Here is a 27,010-nt window from a genome sequence, read left to right as displayed (position 1 = left end):
GCTTTTTACAGTTCTTATTTGTTTCTGGGGGGGTTTCGCCCCTCAGCCTCCTCTTCAGGAGGTAAAATGCATGCTCTATTGGGTTAAGTGATTGACGATTGACTGAAGGAAATTGGTGATTGACTTGGCCAGTCGAAGACCTTCCACTTTTTACCCCTGGTGAAGTCCTTTGTTGTGTTGGCAGTGTGTTTTGGGTCATTGTCTTGTTTCATGAGGAAGCTTCTCCCAGTTAGTTTAAATGTATTTTTCCGTAAATTGCCAGACAAAATGGTTTTGTAGACTTGCTACCATCAGTTACATCATCAATAAAGAATAGTGAGCCTGTTCCAGAAGCAGCCATGATATATCTCCACTATGCTTCACAGATGAACTTGTGTGTTTTGGATCATACGCAGATCCTTTCTTTCTCCATAATTTGGCCTTTCCATCACTTTAGTTGAGGTTAATCTTGGTCACATCAGTCTGTAAAACTTGTTCCAAAACTTTTGTCTCTGTACATCTCTGTACATCTTTGCCAAATCCAATCTGGCCTTCCTATTCTTTTTGCTGATGAGTGGTTTGCATCTTGTGGTATGGCCTATAAACTTCTTCTCTCAAACTCTTTGAACAGTGGATTGTGATGCCTCCACCCCTGCCCTGTGGAGGTCGGCGGTGATGTCACTGACTGTTGTCTTTGGGCGTTTCTTCACAGCTCTCGCAATGTTTCTGTCATCAACTGCCGTTGATAACCTTGGCCGACCTGTTCGATGTCTGTTGCTCAGTATACCAGTTATTTTCTTTCTTTTTCAGGACATTCCAAATTGTTGTCTTGGTTATGCCCAGTGTTTGTGGAATAGCTCTCCTCAATTTCCCTCCTTCTCACACCTTCAAAATTGTTTGCTTTTTTCCCATAGACAGTTTTCTGTTCTTCGTTTGCTTAACAGTAAATGCAGTTTTCACATGTGAAACCCGGAGCCAAAAACAAGCACCATCTAATGTTTAAGCAATCGATCTAAAATGTAACATTTGAACAACTAGAAACACCCATCAGTCACATTCCAATACCTTTGCTCACTTGAAAAGTGGCTGGGTTCAAACAAAAGGTGCTTTGTCCTGAGTTGTTTAACACATCTAGGTGTAAATACCATGAAATAAAAGATGTCATTCTGAACTTTTGTCTCATATTCATCTTTTGATCTGAAACCCAAATGTCTTCAGTATACAACAAAAACAAAGGAATCGACCTCGCCGTTCCATTACTTTTGGATGGGACTGTAACAACCCTTCTTTTCAATAATGGTGATAAGCCTTCCATCCATGGATTCTGTCAGTTTCTTGATTTGTAGTTGATCAAGTTTTTGTGCAGCAGAAACCCCAGCCTCCCAGACATTGTTCAAAGAGGTGTATCATTTTCCTTCACTGTATAGCTCCCGTTTAAGAACTTAAGTTCTCAGTTGGGTTCAGGTCAAGTGAGGAAGGGGCCCATGCCGTCAGTTTTTCATCTTAAGCCTTTACTGGCTGGCCACGCAGATGAGTACTTGGAAGCGTGTGATGGAGCATTGTCCTGCAGAAAAATCAGTCTTTTTGAAAGATGCAGAGTTCTTCCTGTAATACTGCCTGAGGAAAGTGTCTTCTAGAAATTGACAATGTTTAGGAGTTCATCTTGAGCCTATCTTTAACCCGAAAAGGTCTAACCAACTCATCTTTAATAATACTAGCCCATACTAGTGTCACACCTACGCTATGCTGGTGTCTGAGTCGAAGTCGGGCCCGTTAGTGATCGAGCCACGGGCCTATCCATCTGGTCTGTCAAGAGACACTCTTATTTCATCACTCCATAAAACCTTTGAGAAATCAGTCTTCAAATATTTCTTGGCCCAGTCCAGACGCTGGAGCTTGTGTGTCTTGTTCGGTTTTTGGTTGTTTTTCAGCTTTTATTAAATTGGCCATGTCGCTGAACACTGAACATCTTGTACATTGAGCTATTCCAGGTAGGTTGCAGTTCTGAAATATGACAGAACTTGAAGCTCATGGGTTCCTGGTAGCTTCAAACGTGACTCTTCTCAACTCCTTGGCAGTGAATGTGCATCTTTTTCTCTCAACACGTTTCTTGCGACTTTGTTGACTATTTGCGAGACATTTTGGACGGGTCAGTTATCACACCATGCTGCATCCCTCTGAGAGATATTTGATAAATTTTGACTTTGCAGAGTCAGGTAAATCTCTTTTGGCCCGTTTTGGCTAAAGAAAAGCTAATAATTGCGCGTACCTTAACATAGGGTGTTGATCTTCTTGGCCACACCCACACTCATTACACAACTACACAACACTTGCTATGCTTAAATCCATTAGACATTAAGGTTTATCCAGCTGGGAGCTAGGAAATATGCCTAAAAATGATGATATGGTCGAAATACTTTCCTAATAATTATGCACACATACTCCTTGCCATCTGTTGAACCCATTTTACACAACCTATGAAATACTTCTGAAGAACGTTTATCGATTCTGGGAAATGAATGGCAATCGTGTTTTATAGTACAAAAACGAATGGATGTTTGAAAACCGGTACAAAATTTTGAAAAAAATTGTGAAACTAGTTGATTGTATCATATATGACATCAAAGAGAGGGATGATGACATTGATGTCACTATATTGTAATTTTATCTTGTGGTACAGTATCGATTTGCCAACATCACATAGTGAAACTCAATGGTTGACAGACAACGATGTCATTGCAAATGTGCACTTGCTGATGAGTTAGTTTTTAATGTGAATGTCAGTGTTAAACTGCATCAAAACGTTTTCCTTTTTAATATTTTTTTTCATGAAGAGCAAAAACACGCAACACTGTACATCTTTGTTTACAAATCAAGTGCTGACAACCTCCAAAAATGAACCGTTTTAAGCGTATGACTGTGCTGTGAAAATACACTTTTTATTTAAGAGGTATTGTGATTAGAAAACCTTTTGAATTATAATGAATTTATGTAATATTTAGCTGTTTCTTTTTCTATGAAATTATGCAAATGAGACATATTTGATATTACATATTTTAATGTATTTAATATTTGATTGGGCGGCACAATGGACGACTGGTTAGCACATCTGCCTCACAGTTCTGAGGACCCGGGTTCAAATCCGGGATTGCCTGTGTGGAGTTGGCATGTTCTCTCCGTGCCTTCGTGGGTTTTCTCCGGATACTCCGGTTTCTTCCCGCATCCCAAAAAACATGCATGGTAGGTTAATTGAAGACTCTGAATTGCCCGTAGGTGTGAATGCGACCAGTACAGGGTGTACCCCGCCTCTCACCCAGAGTCAGCTGGGATAGGCTCCAGCACGCCCGCAACCCTAGTGAGGATAAGCGGTACGGAAAATGAATGAATATTTTTGTTTGTTTGCGTTTTCACATTTTTTTTTATTCACTTGTGATACATCGTAGCTGATTTTCTTTTATCGTTCCCTGCAGTTCTCACGAATCATGCACTTGTCAAAATAACCAATGCGAAAAACTAATTTATGTTCTGTTTCTCCTTTACAGCACTTAACAACCTTGTTGGCATCATGTGACATGCAAGTGGTCCTGTCCGTGCTGAACCTCCTCTATGTGTTCAGTAAGCGTTCCAACTACATCACAAGACTGGGATCTGACAAACGAACCCCACTCCTGGCACGTCTGCAACATCTGGCCGAGGTTGAGTACATGTTAATGCTTGATGGGATGTTTCAAGAAGTCCCTTGAATGAAAAAGTAGCATTTTTGTCTCTTTGGTCACTTCTCTAGAGCTGGGGGGGGAAGGAAAATGGCTTTGGCCTGGCTGAGTGCTGCAGGGATCTCCTTATGACGGTAAGAATCTGTAAATTATCTGTTATAATGCTGTTTAAAGATTCTAAAATAAATTAACGATTTATAAATGAAATGTACGAAATTTGAGATTTGTTAAGCAGTAATTTATATACCCCCCCAACCCCTTAATACTGTCTCCTGATGGTGCTTGACCAGAAGTACCCTCCCAGTGCCACCACACTGCACTTTGAGTTTTATGCTGAACCAGGTCCTGAGGTCAAAGTGGAGCGCAAGGTAAAGACGAATAACTTCTTTGCAAGATGATTAAAAAATATATTTTGTAGATGGCATTGTCTATTTTATGCATGTCTCTGATTATCTCCAATAGACAAGCAGTAACACACTACACTATATCCATATTGAGCAACTTGACAAGGTATGCACTGATTGGAATCACATCAACACAGGACTGATAATGTACCGTTATTATTTTATCTTAATCTACTATTTTTTTTTCTTTCAGATTTCAGACAGTCCATCTGAGATTATGGAGTCACTAACTGTGATGTACAACATACCTAAAGACAAGCAGACGCTGCTTTTCACACACATTCGTCTGGCTCATGGCTTTTCAAATCACAAGAAGAGGCTGCAGGCTGTGCAGGCCAGACTGCATGCCATCTCTATACTGGGTGTGTTGAGACTACCCACTTCAGATTAAGAACAGTCTAAACGGACCTTCAATTTATAGAAGCTGTTTTTCTGTCTTTGCAGTGTATTCAAATGCACTTGGCGAGTCCACCAATAGTATTCTGTATAACGGCTTGATAGAGGAGCTGGTAGATGTATTACAGATTACAGACAAACAACTTGTGGTAAGTGACAGATGGTTATTATTGCACCCCCCCATCTAACCCCAATGACAAGTCATGAAGGAATTCATAAATTACCAGTAAACTTTAGTTTGAAAGATGTTGTTGGTCTTCAGGATATCAAGGCAGCATCTCTGCGCACTTTAACGTCCATTGTCCATTTGGAGAGAACACCGAAACTTTCCAACATCATTGACTGTACCGGCACAGCTTCCTACCATGGTTTTTTGCCTGTATTGGTGCGCAACTGTATACAAGCAATGATTGGTGAGTGTCCGTTTTGGTAGCTGTTGGATTCACACCCCGTACACAGTAGTCTTAATGTTTAACCTCTCATACCCAGATCCTTTGATGGAACCTTACCCACATCAGTTTGCCACTGCACTCTTCTCTTTCCTCTATCATTTGGCCAGCTATGATGCTGGGGGTGAAGCCCTTGTCTCTTGTGGAATGATGGAAGCCCTCTTAAAGGTATTCACTGCCACTGTGTACCTACATCTCTGATCAAAGCGCTTCCCTTTTTATACAGCATCATTTTACTTTCCAGGTGATAAAATTTCTGGGTGACGAGCAGGACCAGATCACTTTTGTTACAAGAGCGGTTCGCGTCGTAGACCTCATCACCAACCTCGACATGGCTGCCTTCCAGTCACACAGTGGCCTTTCCATTTTCATCTGCAGACTAGAGGTCAGGTTCCACGGGTTTGACATGAAGAATGTTTGAAATGTAAATATCCATAATTAACTATTCCTCTTCAACACACGTAGCATGAGGTGGACCTGTCGAGGAAAGAGTGCCCATTTGTCATTAAGCCAAAGATCCGAAGGCCAAGGCCTGTTGTAGAGTCTGAAGAAATGGACACAGACATGGAGAGTAAGTCAGCTTAATTGAATACATTTTCAAAATGGAATATAGGAATTCAAGGTATTCATCATTTGTATTACATTTAACACAAGATCTTATAATTAAATTTAACAGCATCTGAGGTTGCCATGGAAAGCAGTCCTGGGCCATCAATGTCATCTGCTTCCAGACCAGAGGTGGAGCAGAGAGCACAGAGCAGCACTGCAAACACGCCCCGTGCAGGTAGACACACGTTCCATTGTAATATATAATGCAACACATACACATTTTTGAAATATTAAACTATTTGTCTGACCCTTTCTATAGGCATGCAATGTATTCCTCAGAGAGCGGCTCTGTTAAAATCAATGCTAAATTTCCTGAAGAAAGCTATCCAAGACCCTGCATTCTCTGATGGCATCCGCCATGGTGAGTCATTGAGATCCTCTTCGAGAGCCATCTACTGAAAACTCTTGCATGCAGTTTATTGCTGCTGATCTTTCTGTGTTGGCTCTTATTTTTTTCTTAGTTATGGATGGATCCTTGCCTACCTCACTCAAACACATCATCAGTAATGCAGAATACTATGGACCCTCATTGTTCCTTCTTGGTGAGTTCATGTTAGCACTTCAGAAGAAGAGCTTGAGTCTCCTGGAAAGTACAGTTTGTGTTGTCATTGTTATATAATAATGCAGTTGCTTTTTTCCCCGTCCCTTTGGGTTTTTAGCAACCGAGGTTGTGACGGTGTTTGTGTTCCAGGAGCCATCTCTGCTTTCCTCCCTGCAGGACAATGGTCTCACTGATGTTATGCTCCATGCCCTTCTCATCAAAGATGTGAGTTTTGACAACTTTCTTTGAGGCAAAAAAAAAAATGCTTTAGCCAGCTCAAAAGAGGCTTAAAGTAGCTGGGGCTATGTTTGAGTGCATGCTGTCGTCGTCAGATTTCCTTTACCATGTATTCCTTTGGGTTAACCTTTATTAGGTTCCTGCTACACGTGAGGTCTTGGGATCACTCCCTAATGTGTTCAGTGCCTTGTGCCTGAATGCCAGAGGCCTCCTCTCCTTCGTTCAGTGTCAGCCCTTCGAGCGCCTCTTCAAAGTGCTCTTGTCCCCTGACTACCTGCCTGCTATGCGACGGCGACGGAGTTCTGATCCACTGGGTGAGTTGTCCTGTGGCGCTTTTTCTTTTAGGTGTCTTAGTCGCCTCCTTGAGTGATAAATTTTTCTCCCTGCAGGGGACACTGCATCCAATTTGGGAAGTGCTGTAGATGAATTAATGAGACACCAACCAACTTTAAAGACAGATGCCACTACTGCAATCATTAAGGTAGTTTTTAGCTTCTAAGCTTGTTTCTGTTTTGCCCCATGATTTGACATTCTAATAGAAGTTGTATTGTTGTTATAGTTACTGGAGGAGATTTGCAATTTGGGCCGAGCTCCCGAGTACATCTGCCAGAAACCGTCTATCCAGAAAGCTGATGGTACGGTGGCTGTGCCACCAGCACGCTCCAGCCATGCTGCTGAAGAAGCTTCAAGTGAGGATGAAGAGGAAGAGGAGGCCCTCCACACATTTAGCCAACAGCAGGGGGAAGCAGAGAGCAACAGACAGTCAGTGCCACTTAAACTGTATGACACTGGGTTTATATCACAGTAGAGCAACAGCTCTGATATACCTTTTGTAATGATAGTTTTAAAATTCAGTTTAAGTCACTCTTTGTCATTTTAATGCATACCTTCTTTCAGGGTGGTGGGAACAGAGGAGCGGATACCTATTCCTTTAATGGATTACATTTTGAATGTGGTGAGTGTGGAGTCTTTCGCGGAATTTTTATTTCACCTGTAAAACAATCACTGGCACGTGATGCATGTTTTCCAGATGAAGTTTGTAGAATCCATACTTAGCAACAATACAACGGATGACCACTGTCAGGAGTTTGTGAACCAGAAGGGGCTACTACCTCTTGTCTCTATTCTGGGTTTGCCCAACCTACCCATAGATTTTCCCACCTCAGCAGCCTGCCAAGCTGTTGCTGGTGTATGTAAGTCCATTTTGGTGAGTAGAAAGTCACTTACTTACATTCTATTCTAGGAGCACAATGCAATAATTTAACTATATTTCAACTAGCACTCTGAGCATACTTATGTTTCTCATTTCATTTATTAAGACTCTCTCGCATGAGCCTAAAGTACTTCAGGAGGGATTGTGCCAACTTGATACTATTCTAACATCTCTGGAGCCCCTACATCGGCCAATTGAGGTTCCCGGTGGATCTGTGCTTCTGAGGGAGCTGGCTAATGCTGGCCATGTTACTGACGCCACATTGTCAGCTCGTGCAACGCCACTGCTACATGCGCTGACTGCAGCGCATGCCTACATCCTAATGTTTGTCCACACTTGCCGCGTAGGACAGGTAAATACTGATTTCAGAGTTAATTTCATCCCATACCCTCTGTGATGTTTACGAAACTGCTGAGTACAATGCCCCTCTGCCCAATTTATTCATCTGTTGCAATAGCAAACTATTGCTGAAAATGGTTAGATTTTGTGTTGGTCAAATAGTGTTGTTATTCTCTGAATGTGTCTTTCTGTGTTTTTCTACAGAGTGAGATAAGGGCAATCTCAGTCAATCAGTGGGGATCCCAGTTGGGCTTGAGTGTTCTCAACAAGCTGAGTCAGCTCTACTGTTCACTGGTATGGGAGAGTACTGTTCTGCTCTCCCTTTGCACACCTAACAGGTATAATTTAAATTATGCACTTTATTGCACCACTACCAACCGTTATTACCCTCTTGTTACATATATATCAAATATCACCTTGTCTTGAACAGTCTGCCTTCAGGCTGTGAGTTTGGGCAAGCAGACATGCAGAAACTCTTACCCAAAGAGGATAAACCCTCTAGTAATATTGCAAGTACGACAACCCCTGGGTCCAGAAAGACTGGTAACATAATTTAATTCTGTTACGAATAAATTAGTGTTTGCTTCTTAGAAAAACACTTCCTTCTCATCTACTTTTGTCAACAGAGTCTGAGACAGTGGAGTCTTCTAGTGGAGGACTATTGGAAGGCATGGGTTTAGATGGAGATAGTTTGGCTCCCATGGAGACAGACGAACCCACCTCAACAGACCCTAAGGCCAAGTCCAAGCTTACGCCAGCAATGGCCACACGCATTAAACAAATTAAACCCCTCCTCTCTGGCAAGCACATTTTCATAGCACATATCAAGTTATGTATCAAAGCTGCTCCGTTTGAGCTTTGCTGTAATAAGTATATCATCTCGAACGAACGTCTTGTCTGTTTTCAGCATCATCTCGGCTAGGGAGGGCACTTGCTGAGCTTTTTGGCCTGCTGGTGAAGTTGTGTGTCGGCTCCCCAGTGCGTCAACGTCGTTCCCACCATGCCACAAGCACAGGCACTACACCCACACCTGCTGCCCGAGCAACTGCTTCTGCTCTCACAAAGCTCCTCACCAAGGGTCTCAGTTGGCAGCCCCCACCATACACACCCACCCCTCGATTCAGGTAAGACTTTATTAAATGTATTATGTAACTTAACAAGTGGTCATGGAGTGTTTCATATTTGTATTCTTGTGCTCTGCATCTTGCAGACTCACTTTCTTCATCTGCTCTGTTGGCTTCACATCTCCTATGTTGTTTGATGAGAGAAAGTACCCATACCACCTCATGCTGCAAAAGTTTTTCTGCTCTGGTGGACACGATGCCTTATTTGAGTAAGTTATTTCTTTGTTCGTACTGATTGTATTTAGTATAACATAAATTTCATTGTTTAATTCTTTTGTAGAACATTCAACTGGGCCCTGTCAATGGGTGGAAAGGTTCCTGTGTCTGAGGGCCTGGAGCATACGGAGCTACCAGATGGAACAGGAGAGTTCCTGGATGCTTGGCTGATGCTGGTGGAGAAGATGGTGAATCCAAGCACTGTGCTGGACTCTCCACACTCCCTGCCAGCTAAAATGCCTGGTGTCACGCCAACCACTCCTCAGTTCAGTGCCCTTCGGTTCCTCATAGTTACCCAGAAGGTGAGTTTTCCTTGTAGGCGACATTCACTTACCTTGTACGTACATGGATTGAGTTAAATTAAAAAAAAAAAAAAAACTAACTAAATAAATAAAAATGGATTCCCTTAATTTGTTGATGTGATCCATTTATTTTCTGTACCCGAGTAATGTTTGTTTGCCGCTTCCACTAACAAACAACGCTTTTAAATACGCAAAATAATTATCCGCGGTCGCATCCACCCCTCCTCCTCGCTCTCCCTAAGGAAGTGGCCAACCACGGCACACTATTTGAAGTCACCTCGAAAGAAGGGGGGGACAATGTTGTCCTGATGTAGTTTGCTTTGCTTGTTTTAAGTTAAACAAACACTTACGAATAACGTAAAATAAATTACAATATTTCGACAAAAAATACAATCCCTTACATAAATAAATAAATATACAAATTAATATGAAAGGTAAACTTAAACACCTAAGGGCTCTACACTAACTTTTCCATTGATCGCACTGGTTCCAGCACTGGACCTGCATGATGTAGTGTAGTCTTATGTAATCAGAATCATCTTTATTTGCCAAGTATGTCTGAAAAACACATTAAATTTGTCTCCGGTAGTTGGAGCCGCTCTAGTACGACAACAGACAGTCAATTGACAGAGAACACTTTTGAGACATAAAGACATTGAGAAAAACAGTCACTGAGCAATAAAGGGTTACTCGTTATCTGGTAATGCTGGAACAATTTTTTTTCTTTTTTGTGACAATTGTGCAAGAAGATGCAGAGTCCTCTAGCATTAAGAGCTGTCTGAATGACTAATATAGCAATAGTCCGGTGCATTGACCCTGGTGCAAAGGGTGCCGACACTTCAAGGTGTGTATGCAGTTTAAAGTGATGAGTTGTGCGATAATCTGGGACAATGTTGATTGTGCAAATGTTACAGATACTCTTCAGTCAGTGTGCAAGTGGGGCAGATGCTACTCTGGCATGAGTGGCAAGTATTGGTCAACAACAGATATGCAAATAGTGCAGCGTGGCGAGACTACTACAGTGAGTGCCGAGTATGTATAATTGGCCCGACAGAAATGTGACAACAAACTCAAGACAAAAAAATTGGCAGCATGTTGCAATGGAATTGTAGGCTAGCTGTTTAAGAAGTTGATTCCTAGAGGGGAGAAGCTGTTGGACTATCTGCTAGTTCTAGTTTACATTGATCGGTAGCGCCTACCTGAGGGAAGGAGCTCGAAGAGCTGGTGACTGGGATGTGGAGGGTCTGAGAGGATTTTGCACGCTTTTGTCTTAGTTCTGGCAGCGTGCAAGTCCTCAAGGGTGGGTAGGGTACCGACAATCTTTTCAGCAGTTTTGATTGTCCGTTGCAGTCGGAGTTTGTCCTTTTTTGTAGCAGCACCAAACCAGACTGTGATGGAAGAACACAGGACTGATTCGATGACCGCTGTGTAGAACTGCCTCAGCAGCTCCTGTGGCAGGCTGTGCTTCCTCAGAAGCCGCAGGAAGTACATCCTCTGATGGCCCTTTTTGAGGACGGAGTTGATGTTGATCGCCCACTTCAGGTCCTGAGAGACTGTAATTCCCAGGAAACTGAAGGTCTCGACGGCAGCTGTGGCAAAGGATGCCTCCTGAAGTCCACGATCATCTCCACAGGCTTGAGCGTGTTCAGCGCCAGGTTGTGTCGACTGCACCACAGCTCCTGTCGATATGCAGACTCGTCAGTCTTTGATGAGGCTAATGACAGTGGCTTGACTGGCACACCGTAGCTTTGTTTATAATAAAGATTGACAGTGACTGTAGTTACATCTGCAAAATAATTTACTGTGAATACGATGTTTGTCTGCAGCAAGCAATGGCTGACTAAAGAGGTTATTTCTTTTATATAATTTGAAAATACATAATAATACTTTGCTTTCATCTGAATGTTTAGATGAAAGCAAAGGATAACAGGCATGCATGTATTCTGTGTATTGTGTTTTTTGACTTTTCATTAATGCCGTACTGAACGTAACAGCAGCATAATTTAATATTATACATGGGGGGGCTGTAGCCGATCCCAGCTATCATCGGGCAGGAGGCGCGGGGTACACCCTGAACTGGTTGCCAGCCAATCGCAGGGCACATATAAACAAACAACCAATCGCACTCACATTCACACTTACGGGCAATTTAGAGTCTCCAATTCATGCATGTTTTGGGGATGTGGGAGGAAACTGGAGTGTCTGGAGAAAACCCACGCAGGCACAGGGAGAACATGCAAACTCCACACAGGCGGGGCCGGGGATTGAACCCCGCTCCTCAGAACTGTGAGGGTTACGCTCTAAGCATTCGGCTGCCGTGATTTGAATATAAAGCTTTATTTGTTAGCAAATGAGCAGAACTTTTTTTTTTTTTTTTTAAATATAACAATGTAGTTGTTTGTATGTAGTTGTTTTCAAAATGTGCCGTTCTCTCTCTCTCTCTCTCTCTCTCTATCTCTCTATATATATACATGTATATATATACAGTCCCCTCCAGTACTTTTGGAGGGGACTGTATACTGTACTATCCACTCAAGATAACAGCTATAAAATATTCACAGCTTTTGCATGATACTATTTTCAACCATCTGTACTGACTATTTCCCAGGATATTTTTGTCAGTAGTGATGCACAGAATTTTCAGTCACTGAAAATGGCCTAAGAGTGCATTCTATTTTCAGCCAAAAGATGTTGATTACTGAAACACAACAGCTAAAAACAGGATGTTGTTATGACCGCGACCAGTATGCAGTTTTGGACACTGTTTTTATAAAAAAAAAAAAGTGTGTCCATTTGGATGGGGAATGATAATCCGTTGCGACGGGATAGCCGTCCGTAAAGGCCAGAAATATAAGACGATCTCGCGCTTTGCTCTGTACATAATATTTTGTTTCCAACCAAAAACAATAGTGTTGGGTAGTAGCAACACTACTAATTTAACTACTTTCATGATCACAGCAATAGCCAAGTTACCTGTCCCTTGGTAAGGTCCCTGACATAATTTAAAAAATAAATTTAAAACATTTAATTAAAATTGAAAATTAGAATTACTTGTGGAGCACCAAACCTCATAGTTCTACACAATATCTTTATAAACAGGTGCATAAGTTTCAGCCAAATCCATCCGGTATTTCCTGCCCACATTTGAATATCTTAGCTTCATTATTTTTATTTTGGGGGGAATATTTTGGTTATTATAATGTCAATTTACTTTAATTATTGTCTTTCAATGAGAATCATCATAAGTTGAAAATCGAATTCAGCACTCCCAGTTACATTAGTGTGAAATTGGTATGTTGAAAGATAAGTTATACTGTTTTACTCTTAATTTTAATGCGGTTTTTGACCTGATTTTCTATAAGCAATATCACACCAAAGTGTTCCCCCAAAAGTCCATCAAACTCATATCCTTGTTTTGGTTCTAGAAACATTAAATGTTTGAACTGCTGAAAATGTGTGCAAAGACTAAAAACTATTTAGTACTGAATTGTCAAGATATAGGTTAAGACTCTTTTCTTCATTTCTTTTGGCTGGATTTTTGCGGCAGGGCTAAAAACTAGCCCCGTGACGTCAAATTCTGTTGACTGGCTGCATGGATAAACGTGTTATTTTAGTCTGTGTAGGATGGAGTTGGTGCAAAAGTGTTTTTTGTATTCCAAGTGTGAATCGGTGATCTGGTGTCAACTACAATGTTGACAACAAATGTTGCATCTCCCTTTTTCCTTGACTCTAGGCTGCATTCAGCTGCATCCGTAGTCTATGGAACAGGAAGCCGCTGAAAGTGTATGGAGGCAGGATGGCTGAATCCATGCTGGCCATCCTCTGCCACATCCTCCGGGGGGAGCCAGTTATCCAGGAGCGCCTGGCCAAGGAGAGTGAAGGTACAGTACGTCCAGATGAAGAGGGGGCTCCTTCTGCTTCCGTGGCACAAAGTGGAGCTCCTGGTGCATCTACAACCACTGGAGAGACACCATCAACCACTGCACCAGCTGCTGGAGTGCCAGCAGGGGGATCAGCTGAGGAGTCGACTAATTCCACTCCAAGACGTGAACCCCAAGTTAACCAAGCTCAGCTGACACAGGTATGTCATATTTTGTTTTTGAGGTACTTTGAGCGTTTGTATTTTGGTCAGCATGCAAGTATCAAATACAAATCTGAAATTCAGAATAGAATTTATGAGAGGTCCTTCAAAATATTTTAACTGTGAACCATTTTATAAATTTACAATGTCTGTTTTTCAGTTTGTGCACAGTAGTTTTTCATGTTACAAAATGAAAGTTTTATATTCCAGCTGATGGATATGGGTTTCTCGAGAGAGCATGCCATGGAGGCCCTTTTGAACACCAGTACCATGGAGCAGGCCACAGAATATCTTCTTACGCACCCACCTCCTCACCTTGGGGGAGCAGTAAGGGTAAATCTTACAACACAATTAACACACTTTTGAAATGATCGTCACTCAAACTAAGGCAACTGTCAATAATTTTTGTTCTAGGATCTTTCCATGTCTGAAGAGGACCAAATGATGAGAGCAATTGCTATGTCACTTGGCCAGGAGGTCAGCATGGAGCAACGTTCAGACTCTCCCGAGGTGCATCTTTATCGCTGTTGAAATTTCATTCAAAACCAGACCATCAGTTGTTAGAGGAAATGTCATGAATGAATAACTTTGACAAGTTGTTGGTGAAATTATCTCTTAGGAAGCAGCACGTCGGCGCGAGGAGGAGGACAGGAGAGCCAGGGAGCGAGCAGAGGAGGAGGAGGCCCGCTGCTTGGAGCGCTTCATGGAGGCCGAACCCCTGGACCCACAGGAGCTGCACGCCTTCACAGACTCTATGCTTCCAGGCTGCTTTCACCTTCTGGATGAGCTGCCTGACACAGTCTACCGGCTCTGTGACCTGCTGATGACTGCAATCAAGAGAAGTGGCCCTGAGTACAGAGACCTCATCCTTGGCCAGGTCGTCGACCAGGTCAGTGATTTAGAGCTTAACTATTTCTTACACTTACAATTTTCACCATTGTGTTGCTGAATACGTCCCTCAGAATGTCATAGGGGCAGATGAGGCTGTGTTTTTGGAATCTGACCACTGCCACACACAGGACATTCTGAATGTGTCCATTTGAATAAATATGTAATGTTATCGTATACGTCAGCCAGGAGGAGGGGCCTCTGGTTAAAAGTATTATATCTGCAATGTTGTTTGTTTGTTTAGCTTTGCTAAAGCACCACATAACATTTTTCCTTTGTGTCAATCTGTAAATTAATACATTCTATATTTAACAATTAATATTCCAAGCTGTCATTATTTAGGCACTTAAAATTATTCAAAGGAAGGATATATAATAAATCTATGAAAGTAGAAAGGAAGTAGTCATGTTGTTGGAAGTCTTTCTGGTAGCATGTGTTTGTTTTGACTGAGATACAATTGTCTCTGGCAAAACCAAAATGTTCCTGACAAAATGAGAATGTTCCTAAGAGGTGATTGTAGGGGTTGGTTGGCATCCGAGTTGTACGCAGATAACAAATGAGTTGTTTTACTCTCTGTCAAACTTCTTTGGCTCACCTGCACAGGAGACAGACAGCACTAAAGTACAGATATCGTCATACATAAAACCTATGATAGAGACATTAAAATATACAGTGGGAACTGAAAGTATTCAGACCCTTAAATTTTTCACTTTGAAATTGCATCCATTTGCTTAAATCATTTAAGTTATTTTTTTTCCTCATTAATGTACACACAGCAACCCATATTGCCAGCAAAAAACAATTGTCGAAATGTTTGCAGATTTATTAAAGAAAAACTGAAATATCACAAAGCCACAAGTATTCATACCCTTTGCTGTGACACATATTTAACTCTGTTGCTGTCCATTTCTTCTAATCATCCTTGAGATGGTTCTACACCTTCATTGGAGTCCAGCTGTGTTTGATTACACACACCTGTTTGTATAAGACCTTACAGCTCACAGTGCATGTCAGAGCAAATGAGAATCATGAGGTCAAAGGAACTGCCTGAAGAGCTCAGAGACAGAATTGTGGCAAGGCAGAGATCTGGCCAAGGTTAAAAAAAAATTCTGCTGCACTTAAGGTTCCTAAGAGCACAGTGGCCTCTTTAAAACTGAAATGGAAGACGTTTGGGTCGATCAGAACCCTTCCTAGAGCTGGCCGTCCGGCCAAACTGAGCAATTGGGGGAGAAGAGCCTTGGTGAGATAGGTAAAAAAGAACCGAAAGATCACTGTGGCTGAGCGCCAGAGATGCAGTCGGAAGATGGGAGAAAGTTCTAGAAAGTCAACCATCGCTGCAGCACTCCACCAGTCGGGGATTTATGGCAGAGTGGAAGCCTCCCCTCAGTGCAAGACACATGAAAGCCCGCATGGACTTCGCTAAAAAACACCAGAAGGGCTCCAAAATGGTGAGAAATAAGATTCTCTGGTTTGATGAGACCAATATATAACTTTTCGGCCGTAATTCTAAGCGGTATGTGTGTGGAGTAAAACAGGCACTGCTCATCACCTGTCCAAAACAGTCCCAACAGTGAAGCATGGTGGCGGCAGCATCATGCTGTGGAGGTGTTTTTCAGCTGCAGTGACAGGATGACTGGTTGCAATCGAAGGAAAGATAAATGCGGCCAAGTACAAGGATATCCTGGACAAAAACCTTCTCCAGAGTGCTCAGGACCTTAGACTCGGCCGAAGGTTCAGGACACAGCTAAAATAACTGAGTGGCTTCAGAACAACCTAGTGACTGTTCTTGAATGACCCAGCCAGAGCCCTGACTTAAACCCAATTGAGCATCTCTGGAACGACCTTGGCTGTCCACCAACGTTCACAATCTAACCTGACAGAACTGGAGAGGATTCCCAAATCCAGGTGTGAAAAACATTGCAGCATCATTTTTTAATAAATCTGCGAAAATGTCAATTACTTTGTCAATATGGAGTTCTGTGTGTAGATTAATGAAGAAAAAAATTACTTAATGATTTCAGCAAATGGCTGCATTATAACAAAGAGTGAACAATGTAAGGGGGTCTGAATACTTTCCGTACCCACTGTAGGACTGTGTAGGAATATGTAAGAATAGAAATAAAAGTAGGCGGCACGGTGAACGACTGGTTAGAGTGTCTGCCTCACAGTTCTGAGGAGCGAGGTTCAATCCCCGGTCTCGCCTGTGTGGAGTTTGCATGTTCCCCCCGTGCCTGTGTGGGTTTTATCCGGGCACTCCGGTTTCCTCCCACATCCCAAAAACATGCATGGAGGATTAATTGACAACTCAAAATTGCCCGTTGGTGTGAATGGGAGTGCGAATGGTTGTTTGTTTGTATGTGCCCTGCGATTGGCTGGCAACCAGTTCAGCGTGTACCTCGCCTCCTGCCCGATGATACCTGGGATAGGCTCCAGCACGACCGCGACCCTAGTGAGGAGTAGCGGCTCAGAAAATGGATGGATGGAGAAATAAAAGTACAGATACGTCAGATCTTGTAAAATACATAGAACATAAAGTTGAGCAGTTCAGATCATATGTTGAATTGTCGAGTTCAGTTTAGCGATGACATTTGGTATAAAGGATCTTTTAACAGTACAATATATTGTTTGGTCATCGTCATCGCGATGTGAGCATGCGCAGTAGTTATATCTAAAGGTCAGGGAAATGTATGGGGCAAAAGAACATGCACTCTGCGCATCATTCCACCAGTCGCAATCGTACTGTGAATTGTGTAAGCTCGCAAAACATTATCCAAATAAGAGGTAAAACATTTTTGCTTTGTTGTTCATTTGTCACTCCCAGCTGTAGGTTACTGTAAAACTGTCATGTTAAACAAATAAAAGAATGTACACTAATCTAAGTGCTATCATATAGTGATAAGAAAAACTAGACATTGTAATGAGATTAGCACCGAAAAATCAATAAAATATATATCAGTAAATTATAACCCTTTTAAACAACACATGGAGCAGCCCAGAGGTGTGGTGTCGTCCTTGGGTGCTTCAGAGGACGTTTTGGACTATCCATGCTTCAAGGAGAGCTTAAGGTAATGTCCACATACTTTTAATACAGTTCGCAAGCAGGCAATATACCGTAATTTCTCGTGTATAATGCGCACCCATGTATAATTCGCACTCCCAAAATTGATCTCAAAATTCTGGAAAACCCTTCAACCTTGTATAGTGCATTTTTACAATGCATGATTTTGCTTCTACCCATATGATCGAAGCATGAAGTATTATCTGTATTTTGCTAGTATTTTCAAACCAATTCTGAATTTAAGCCCTTAATTTGAACACATACTTTCTTTTTATTGTCTTGCTCTTATTTTGAAATTCACAGCCCTACTTTTATTTAGTAAACGAGAACGCACAGTTGTGCTCATATGTTTGATTACCGAGGCAGAATTTGTAAGATGTGAACAATTCTTTAAAGAAAACATAACCATAAAGAAATTAATGATGGTTGTTGTTCAGTCATCAGTCTTATTTAAAAAAAGAAAAACAATATTTCACAAATTTTGCTTGGGTATGTAAACTTGGGAACACAATTGTACATATGCAGTCATGTGTACCCCTGTCATATTGGAATGAAAGTGTAGGCCACACCTTTTTCATATACTCTAGGTGGCATACGAGAATGAAAGTGTACAACGTTTTTATAACCTCTAGGGGGCGGTGGAATAGTGGAATGAAATTGTACAGGTTTTTGATAACCCCTAGATGGCGGCATACATTCATAAAATGTGCATATTATACATAGGTATAGGAGAAAAGGAAGAAGACTCACAACTGAGGTTTGACAATTTTTTTTGGGGGGGGGGAATGCACATTATACACGAGATTATGGTAACTCACTAGCTAGCGCTACCACTAACGTTTGTAAGTAAACATGCTGGTGTTCTGTCGATTTATGCTCTGTTTCGGTGAACATTGGTTTGTGCGTGCGAATAAATGTTAAAACGGCGAGCAAGACAGCCGATGCACTGTTTTGAAGTTGTAATCTTATTGGTCGACATCAGGTGATATGTCGAAGGGTTCTTCAGAAGTCACACTACACGGAAGAAAAAAATCAAACATTGTAGACTTTTCATTTTGCCGTTGTAGGGCCAAATCGTTGGTCGTGGATTATGTCACGCGACAAGGAGTTTTGTCGTTCCTGACAAATATGTCGGGCCCGAGCTGGGATATCAGCCGCGATAGCAAATCGGTCAAATAAAGGGGCTACGATCTTTGTAGTCTGATCCAGGCACAAGGTGCGCACAGCAATGTTTTTTAGTTTAAACTAATCACTCAAATATGGAAATACTAATGCAATGCAATGTTAAAACGTGTAAGATTACAAATTAAAAGCAAAAATGTATTAAAAACAAATTAATAGTTTTAGGAATTTCCTGTATGTGCTACAGTAGAACTAGAAATTAGGAATCTGTGCAGGCCAGTCAAGTTCATCCACACCAGACTGTCTTTATGGACATTGCTTTGTGCACTACTGCACAGTCATGTTGGAAGAGAAAGGGACCATCTCCAAACTTTTGCCACAAAGTTGGGAGCATGGAATTGTCCAAAACCTCTTGGTATCAGAATCAGAATCATCTTTATTTGCCAAGTATGCCCAAAAAAAACACAAGGAATTTGTCTCCGGTAGTTGGAGCCACTCTAGTACGACAACAGTCAGTCAATTGACAGAGAACACCTTTGAGACATAAAGACATTGAGAAAAACAGTCACTGAGCAATAAAGGGTTGCTAGTTATCTGGTAATGCCCGTACAATAATTTTTTTTTTTTTGGCAATTGTGCAAAAGATGCAGAGTCCTCTAGCACTTAGAGCAGTTTGAATGACTAATATACCCATACTCCGGTGCAATGACCATTGTGCAAAGGGCGTCGAGACTTCAAGGAGTGTATCCAGTTTAAAGTGACGAGTAGCGCGATAATCTGGGACAATGTTGATTGTGCAAATGTTGCAGATAGGCCCCAGTCAGTGTGCAAGTGGGGCAGATGCTACTCTGGGATGAGTGGCCAGTATTGGTCGACAACAGATATGCAAATAGTGCAGGGTGGCCAAACTACTACAATGAGTGCACGAGTATGTATAATTGGCCCGACAGAAATGTGACAACAAACTCAAGACGATAAAAATTGGCAGTGGACAACAATGGAATTGTAGGTTAGCTGTTTAAGAAGTTTGCAAGAGGGAAGAAGCTGTTGGAATGTCTTCTAGTTTTAGTTTGCATTCATCGGTAGTGCCTACCTGAGGGAAGGAGCTGGAAGAGCTGGTGACCGGGATGTGGAGGGTCCGAGAGGATTTTGCACACTCTTGTCTTAGTTCTGGCAGCGTGCAAGTCCTCAAGGATGGGTAGGGTGGTACCGGCAATCTTTTCAGCAGTTTTGATTGTCCGTTGCAGTTGGAGTTTGTCCTTTTTTGTAGCAGCACCAAACCAGACTGTGATGGAAGAACACAGGACTGATTCGATGGCCGCTGTGTAGAACTGCCTCAGCAGCTCCTGTTGCAGGCCGTGCTTCCTCAGAAGCCGCAGGAAGTACATCCTCTGCTGGTCCTTTTTGAGGACGGAGTTGATGTTGATCGCCCACTTCAGGTCCTGAGAGTCTGTAATTCCCAGGAACTTGAAGGTCTCGACGGTTGACACAAGGCAGCTGGACAGCGTGAGGGTCAGGTGTGGCGAAGGATGCCTCCTGAGTCCACGATCATCTCTACAGTCTTGAGCGTGTGCAGCTTCAGGTTGTGTCGGCCGCACCACAGCTCCTGCCGATATGCTGACTCGTCACCGTCTTTGATGAAGCCGATGACAGTGGTGTCATCTGCAAACTTGAGGAGTTTGACAGCAACTGCCAAACCCAGACTCGTCCATCAGATTGCTAGATGGAGAAGTGTGATTTGTCACTCCAGAGAAGTGTGTCCATTTGGTCTAGAGTCCAGTGGCAGCGTTCTTTACACCACTGCATCTGATGCTTTGCCATTGCACTTGGTAATGTATGGCTTGGATGCAGCTGCTCGGCCATGGAAACCCATTCCATGAAGCTCTCTGCGCACTGTTCTTGAGCTAATCTGAAGATCACATGAAGTTTGGAGGTCTGTAGCGATTGACTGCAGAAAGTTGGCGACCTCTTCGCGCTATGCACCTCAGCATCCACTGACCCTGCTCCGTCTGTTTACGTGGCCTACCATGCGGCTGAGTTGCTGTCGTTCCCAAACGCTTCCACGTTCTTATTATACAGCTGACAGTAGACTCTGGAATATTTAGGAGCGAGGAAATTTCATGACTGGACTTGTTGCACAGATGGCAGCCTATCACAGTTCCATGCTGGAATTCACTGACCTCCTGAGCGCAACCCATTCTTTCACAAACGTTTGTAAAACGTGCATGCTTAGGTGCTTGATTTTATACACGTGACTAGGGAAGTGATTGGAACACCTGATATCGGTATTTGGATGGGTGAGCGAATACTTGTGGCAATGTAGTGTATATTTCAGGCTTACAAAAAATCGCAATGTCATTTTTTCCATTATTATCCAGTCCTACTGTTTAGCTTAAGGTACTTTTTAACATTTTTTTTTCCCAACTGCAGCCCAACACATAGTCCAGCCTAAGTGTGAGTATTAGTCATCGTTGTGGGATGGATATAAGTCTAGCCTAAGTGTGAGTATTGTTCATAGGTGTGGGATGCAGCGGATGTGTTGATAAAGGCAGCTGTGCCCCTGACCACCAGTGACACAAAGACAGTGTCGGAATGGACTAAACAGATGGCTACACTTCCCCAGGCATCAAAGCTGGCCACTCGAATTCTGCTGCTCACGTTGTTATTTGAGGTATCCAGATTATTTTTACTGCAGGACAGTCACAGCCATCCCAGGCAATACTAATGTTTGTTTTTTCTCCGAAGGAACTGAAGCTCATGTGTACCACAGTGGTAGAGAGGAGTGGCATTCTGGATTTACTCATTAAGCTGCTTGAGGTGGTGCAGCCCTGTCTGCAGGCAGCTAAAGAACAGAAAGACATCCAGACGCCAAAGTGAGTTTCAAGGAGGCTAAATAGGCTCTGTGACATAAAGAATAACTGCCTAACCATATGTTACGCCTGTTTTTCTGAGTACACAAATCCTGAATCTTGCCCTTGTTTCTCCATTTACGACATACATTGTCTACAGGTGGATTACACCAGTCTTGTTGATTATTGACTTTTATGAGAAAATGGCAGTGTCTTCAAAGCGTAGATCACAAATGAACAAGGTAAAATTCAGTTCTTTGATATATTGTAGTTACAGCATGTGTGAGCTTTATATCACATGTTCAATGTTGTGTACATCCCTAGGTACTACTAATGTGTTGCACTTTTGATTTCTCTTAAGTATCTTCAGCCTAATGGGAATAACTGGAGATGGTTTGATGACCGCTCAGGGCGTTGGTGCAGTTACAGCGCCTCCAACAACAGCACTATTGACTCTGCATGGAGGGCTGGGGAGAGCAGTGTCCGTTTCACAGCTGGGCGCAGACGATACACCGTTCAGTTTAACAATATGGTGCAGGTATACACAAAGTCATTGCGCAATAAATGGGGATGGCCTCTTTTTAGATTTTAGTATGGGTTCCTTTCTAATCTAATAACCATAATCTTTGGTGTAGGTAAATGAGGAGACTGGTAACCGGCGGCCAGTGATGTTGACTGTTCAGAGGGTTCCACGCTTGCCCAAACCAGCCAAGACTGGCTGCATTACAGACACTGAGAGAGAAGAGGGAGACAGGTGCAAAGCAGAAGAAACTCAGACTGATATTGACTCTGGGGCAGCAGTGGAAATGAGTGCCCCCAAGGATGTTTCTAGCCACCTTAAGGAAGTCACATCTGGCCCCACATCTTCCCAGGAGTCTGACTCTTTCCAATGCTCGGATATTGTAGGCCTGAGTGACGACATGACCACCATTCTCATCCGTGCTTGTGTCAGCATGATTAGTGTCCCTGTGGACCCAGACACCCTCCATGCAACACTGCGTCTCTGTTTGCGTTTGACGCGAAATCACCACTATGCCATGATGTTTGCTGAGCTGAAGAGCACTCGGATGATTCTTGGGCTGACACAGACCTCTGGGTTCAATGGCTTCACACCTCTTGTTACGCTACTCTTCAGACACATCATAGAGGATCCAGCTACTCTGCGGCATACTATGGAAAAGGTTTGAGTCTGTTGTGATTTGGTGTATTTTAGTTACTGCACTTAATTTCAACTCAACATATTTTAGGAAAGGAACTTAATTGTGTAAATGTACAAAGAGTTACTGTCTTTTGCTGCAGGTGGTGAGATCTGCAGTGACCAGTGGGGCAGGTAGCACCACTTCAGGAGTGGTGTCAGGGAGCCTCGGCTCAAGGGAAATTAACTATATCCTGCGCGTCCTGGGCCCTGCTGCGTGCCGTAACCCCGAGTGCTTTGCTGAAACTGCGAGCAATTGTGTCCGCATTGCCCTGCCAGCACCCCGTGGAGCTGGCACAGGTGAGTAAATAAAAATTTCCATGAGCTGTGGCAATTTATTTTTCCTAATCTGAATTCTTTCAATTTGTTTTCTGTTTCCAATAGCCTCTGACGATGAGTTTGAAAATCTTCGTATTAAGGGCCCTAATGCTGTGCAGCTGGTGAAAACAACTCCTCTGAAATTGTCCCCGCTACCTTCTATTCCTGAAACCGTCAAGGAGGTCATATACGACATGCTCAATGCCTTGGCTGCCTACCATGCTCCAGGAGAGCGTAAGATATTTTAATTGGGAAACATAGGGCTGCAATGAATCGTCAAATGATTTATTGACAATAATCTCTGCCTCGAAGCTTCGCAGTGATAATTTCTCCACACGGATAATGTTACTGCAGACCCATGCGCCACTCCGTGTCGAAATAAGTTTGTGCGATGGTGCTGAGAGAGGAAGAAAGAGTGCATTTAAGACAATGTCCAAAGTATGGGATAATTACAGACTTAATAAAGAAAAAGTGCAATGCGTCTACAGCAAAGCAGAATTGGTTTACACAAAAGCACATCTACAATCACTGGCACAAGGTAATATAAACATCGCTATCTGATTTAATATAGCCTACCACCGCTAGTTACAATGTATTGTAATGACCCGCGCTGAGGTCACTGCGGCTGTCCAACGCGTAGTTTGCCTTCATACTGGAGCGCAACCCACACGCGCAGTTTTGAAAATGTGCTGCAGTTCACCTCCAAGTTGGGGTGTTGCTACAACTGGTATTGGCTAGGATACCACAGGGTGGAGTTTCCTCTGCATTTTTGGGGCCATTTCCGGTAGCCGTTTTTACTTTCCCTAACAAGGAACAAAGCAACAAAAATGGCGACTGTGGAACAGTGTCTGCTAGAACAAATGGACTTAGATGACCAGATGATACGTTTAATTATGCTGCAAAATCAATCGAGAAGGCGGTGGCATAGATGGTATGTAGAATCCAGGGGCTCGCCTCGTACGTCATCACAGCATGTGACTAAAACGGACCAATCACGAGAGATGATCTTTGCGGCGTTCGAAGTCACATTTTGATTGGGATTTTTTTTTTAAGAGGCCACTGGATATTTGTTTCATTTTATTTAATATTTTTTTCTTCATTTTATTGTTTTCTAAATGTATTTCATGAGAAAATGGGCCAAATACAATGGAAGTACCCATTAATGTTATGTAATTTTTAAAGAAATGCTATATCTGCATATAGAGGGACCAAAGTTATATTATTCATTTTTTACTTTTTAAAACAATCAGCCGATTAATTGGTTGTCTGATTTTTTTTAAATGGTGATGTTTTGCCAAATATCAGCATCAGACTAAAAAAAATAAAAAACGGTCAGGCACTAATGGCGACCCCAAGTGGACAAAAATACCTGTACCTCTCATACTTACTTTGTATTGGTATTATTTCATGCAAAATCAGTTTTTATCTGAGAAATCGATGGAATAATAGGTTCTAACAATATTTTATAGCAGCAGCTCTAGTCGAATTCTGTGTAGGAGTCATTTGAACTTTATGGTTAAACATTTTGTTGTTTTGTGGTCTAGCTGAACGTCCAGATGAACGAGTGGCTGCTGTTCCTGGTGGCCAAGACCTGTGCCAGATTTTGCAGGATGTCGGTGATGATGTTTACCAACAGTACCGTCTCACTCGACAGGGCAGTGACTTTGACTCCCAGTCTGCATTCCATATCAATGTGAGATTTATTGATGATAAGCCTTATTTCAGCTTGTGTGGTGAAAACATACAAATAGTAACTATGTTTATAACCTTTTTCCTAGACTCAAGTTTTTGCTGCAGATGGAGCTGTGGCAGAGTCGTCCCAGTCTGGCACACCGCAAGGAGAAGGTGAAAACATTCATTTTAGTTGCCTCACAAAGTAGCATTTTAAAAATAAAAAAGACCTTTAGACTATTTAAATGGTGTAATTTAACTTGCAAGACAACTGGCAAAAGACAATCAGTGATATACTGCATGTACTTTCATAGCCTCTACACCTGAAGAGATGCGGGAGGAAAAGAAGGAGCAGGAGGGAGATAAGAATAGCAGCTCAGAGGAGGCTAAAGCTGCAAAGGTAAAGGCGAGCAAACCTCTAATGCCTACCTCCACCATCCTGAGACTGCTGGCTGAACTGGTGCGCTCCTATGTTGGCATTGCCACACTAATTGCCTCTTACTGCTACACTGCAGGACAGTCTGAGCTTATTAAGGAGGTGGGTAACAACTTGTTTAGTTTGACAAACACTTAGTGGTGTCTTTCCCTTTAGTTCGAGTTTTTACTTGTTTCATCTGTATCCTACCAGGATTGCAGTGTGCTGGCTTTTGTGCTGGACCACTTGCTGCCTCACACCCAAAATTCTGAAGACAAGGACACCCCAGCCTTGGCCCGTCTTTTTCTTGCCAGCCTGGCAGCTGCCGGCACTGGCACTGATGCCCAGGTTGCTCTGGTTAATGAGGTGAAGGCTGCCCTTAGTCGGGCTTTAGGAATGACAGAAGGTGCTGAAAAACATGCTAGGTAAGCGGGATTAGTTACAAATACACTCTGAGATATTACAACCAGTGATTGGTGTTGCAAACTTCCAATGCCTGTCTGTCTCTCCAGGCTTCAGGCAGTGATGTGTATCATCAGCACCATCATGGAATCATGTCCTTCCACGTCCAGTTTCTATAGCACAGCAGCGGCCAAGACACAACACAATGGCATGAATAATATCATAAGGCTATTTCTCAAGAAAGGATTGGTTAGCGACTTGGCCCGTGTGCCTCACAGCTTGGATTTGTCGAGGTATGTGATCAAGAGTACTGTAATTGACTGCTTTTAACAGATCTTGAAAGGTTCCGACATTGTTTCTATTTTAAAGCAAGGGTGTGTATATATGCTACTCCAAAAAGTTAGGGATATTGGGCTTCTGGGTGGAATTTCAGAAAGAACCTAAAATGCATTCTTGACCTTTACAGGGGACCTTGACTTGACCTTCTTTTAACTTATAAATCCACATGTTCAGTTGTTAAATGTTTTATGACTTATGGTTGTTTTCCAAGGAGCTGAACAGCCAAATTGATTCATTAATGGAACGATACATTTCCTGGTTCAATTGGAATTATTGAAACAGCCTTCTTCATTATGCTTTTCACATTTTGAAATCATGATACCAAGACGATGACTAACAATTGATCAACATTGCCTTGCCATTGTGAATGAGGCTTCAAACAATGTTCTCAAAGTAGCAATGTTGTCACATTGTTACAAGTGACCACCATTTACTTGTCGAACAAAAACACAGATTGAGCACTTCAAAGGCCTCTAAAATCCTCCCTTAACAAATAAATTTACAAGAAAATAATTGGTGACTAGTAGGGGTGTCCCGATCCAATCTTTGAGATGGGAAATCTGTTCGATGTGGGCAAAAAAAAAAAAAAAGAGAGTAAAGGCTCAAACTCTATTTAAAATTTCAGATTCTACCACTCTTGATACAAACTGTCAGTCCATTCCATCCTCTGCCTCCAGCACATCTATACAGCAGCGCTCGGACGGCATGCACAGCCCATGTGATCACAACAACAGGTTGCTAAGGTCCTAACATTAGTAGAAAGGAATAAGAGTGAATGCTGTTTGTCATTTTTTGACACTCCAGTTGAAGTTCACTGTAAAACTAAACTCACATAACAAAAGAATTACACCTATTGAATGTTCAAATACATCAGACTTAGTTTCTGTTTTTGTTCAGAAAAATCACTGGCCCAAAGCGAACACACAATGAATGAAAAACACCATTGACGAGCTAAGGAAAATTGGCATTGAACTTGCAGCACTTTTCTCTTAAAAAAATAAATAAATAATGGTACACAAATGCTGTATGGCGGCACGGTGGACGACTGGTTCGGCTCCAGCAGTCCCGCGACCCTTGTGAGGATAAGCGGCTCAGAAAATGGATGGATGGAAATGCTGTATAAACTCAAACAGGCAATATAACAACACAC

At 42.3% G+C, this 27,010-nt stretch overlaps 1 protein-coding gene across 10 annotated transcripts in view; it reads left to right on the top strand.

Moving 5' to 3' along the window:
• The window catches only part of huwe1 (HECT, UBA and WWE domain containing E3 ubiquitin protein ligase 1), a 64,959-nt gene that overhangs the window by 12,545 nt on the left and 25,404 nt on the right, over nucleotides 1-27,010 (top strand). For 7 of the 10 annotated variants that reach the window (XM_061676223.1, XM_061676184.1, XM_061676203.1 and 4 more), the window contains 42 exons: nucleotides 3,522-3,674; nucleotides 3,764-3,826; nucleotides 3,983-4,060; nucleotides 4,155-4,202; nucleotides 4,290-4,458; nucleotides 4,541-4,641; nucleotides 4,755-4,905; nucleotides 4,982-5,109; nucleotides 5,186-5,326; nucleotides 5,407-5,512; nucleotides 5,618-5,725; nucleotides 5,810-5,911; nucleotides 6,012-6,092; nucleotides 6,210-6,316; nucleotides 6,465-6,642; nucleotides 6,718-6,809; nucleotides 6,888-7,108; nucleotides 7,226-7,283; nucleotides 7,359-7,535; nucleotides 7,648-7,893; nucleotides 8,085-8,218; nucleotides 8,311-8,423; nucleotides 8,507-8,680; nucleotides 8,788-9,004; nucleotides 9,091-9,213; nucleotides 9,285-9,522; nucleotides 13,256-13,603; nucleotides 13,814-13,936; nucleotides 14,018-14,113; nucleotides 14,223-14,492; nucleotides 21,190-21,342; nucleotides 21,417-21,544; nucleotides 21,681-21,762; nucleotides 21,882-22,058; nucleotides 22,156-22,701; nucleotides 22,820-23,015; nucleotides 23,100-23,267; nucleotides 24,578-24,726; nucleotides 24,812-24,878; nucleotides 25,019-25,242; nucleotides 25,333-25,544; nucleotides 25,632-25,814. In XM_061676223.1, coding sequence (XP_061532207.1) covers nucleotides 3,522-3,674; nucleotides 3,764-3,826; nucleotides 3,983-4,060; nucleotides 4,155-4,202; nucleotides 4,290-4,458; nucleotides 4,541-4,641; nucleotides 4,755-4,905; nucleotides 4,982-5,109; nucleotides 5,186-5,326; nucleotides 5,407-5,512; nucleotides 5,618-5,725; nucleotides 5,810-5,911; nucleotides 6,012-6,092; nucleotides 6,210-6,316; nucleotides 6,465-6,642; nucleotides 6,718-6,809; nucleotides 6,888-7,108; nucleotides 7,226-7,283; nucleotides 7,359-7,535; nucleotides 7,648-7,893; nucleotides 8,085-8,218; nucleotides 8,311-8,423; nucleotides 8,507-8,680; nucleotides 8,788-9,004; nucleotides 9,091-9,213; nucleotides 9,285-9,522; nucleotides 13,256-13,603; nucleotides 13,814-13,936; nucleotides 14,018-14,113; nucleotides 14,223-14,492; nucleotides 21,190-21,342; nucleotides 21,417-21,544; nucleotides 21,681-21,762; nucleotides 21,882-22,058; nucleotides 22,156-22,701; nucleotides 22,820-23,015; nucleotides 23,100-23,267; nucleotides 24,578-24,726; nucleotides 24,812-24,878; nucleotides 25,019-25,242; nucleotides 25,333-25,544; nucleotides 25,632-25,814 — 6,629 coding nt within the window. The remainder of the gene's footprint in view (nucleotides 1-3,521; nucleotides 3,675-3,763; nucleotides 3,827-3,982; nucleotides 4,061-4,154; nucleotides 4,203-4,289; nucleotides 4,459-4,540; nucleotides 4,642-4,754; nucleotides 4,906-4,981; nucleotides 5,110-5,185; nucleotides 5,327-5,406; nucleotides 5,513-5,617; nucleotides 5,726-5,809; nucleotides 5,912-6,011; nucleotides 6,093-6,209; nucleotides 6,317-6,464; nucleotides 6,643-6,717; nucleotides 6,810-6,887; nucleotides 7,109-7,225; nucleotides 7,284-7,358; nucleotides 7,536-7,647; nucleotides 7,894-8,084; nucleotides 8,219-8,310; nucleotides 8,424-8,506; nucleotides 8,681-8,787; nucleotides 9,005-9,090; nucleotides 9,214-9,284; nucleotides 9,523-13,255; nucleotides 13,604-13,813; nucleotides 13,937-14,017; nucleotides 14,114-14,222; nucleotides 14,493-21,189; nucleotides 21,343-21,416; nucleotides 21,545-21,680; nucleotides 21,763-21,881; nucleotides 22,059-22,155; nucleotides 22,702-22,819; nucleotides 23,016-23,099; nucleotides 23,268-24,577; nucleotides 24,727-24,811; nucleotides 24,879-25,018; nucleotides 25,243-25,332; nucleotides 25,545-25,631; nucleotides 25,815-27,010) is intronic. The other 3 variants (XM_061676233.1, XM_061676213.1, XM_061676194.1) reach the window with 2 other exon arrangements.

Source organism: Phycodurus eques, chromosome 1 (assembly GCF_024500275.1).
Source record: "Phycodurus eques isolate BA_2022a chromosome 1, UOR_Pequ_1.1, whole genome shotgun sequence".
In the NCBI taxonomy this organism is placed as follows: domain Eukaryota; kingdom Metazoa; phylum Chordata; class Actinopteri; order Syngnathiformes; family Syngnathidae; genus Phycodurus; species Phycodurus eques.
Note: the sequence above shows the minus strand (reverse complement) of the source record. Positions and strands in the feature narration are given on the sequence as shown.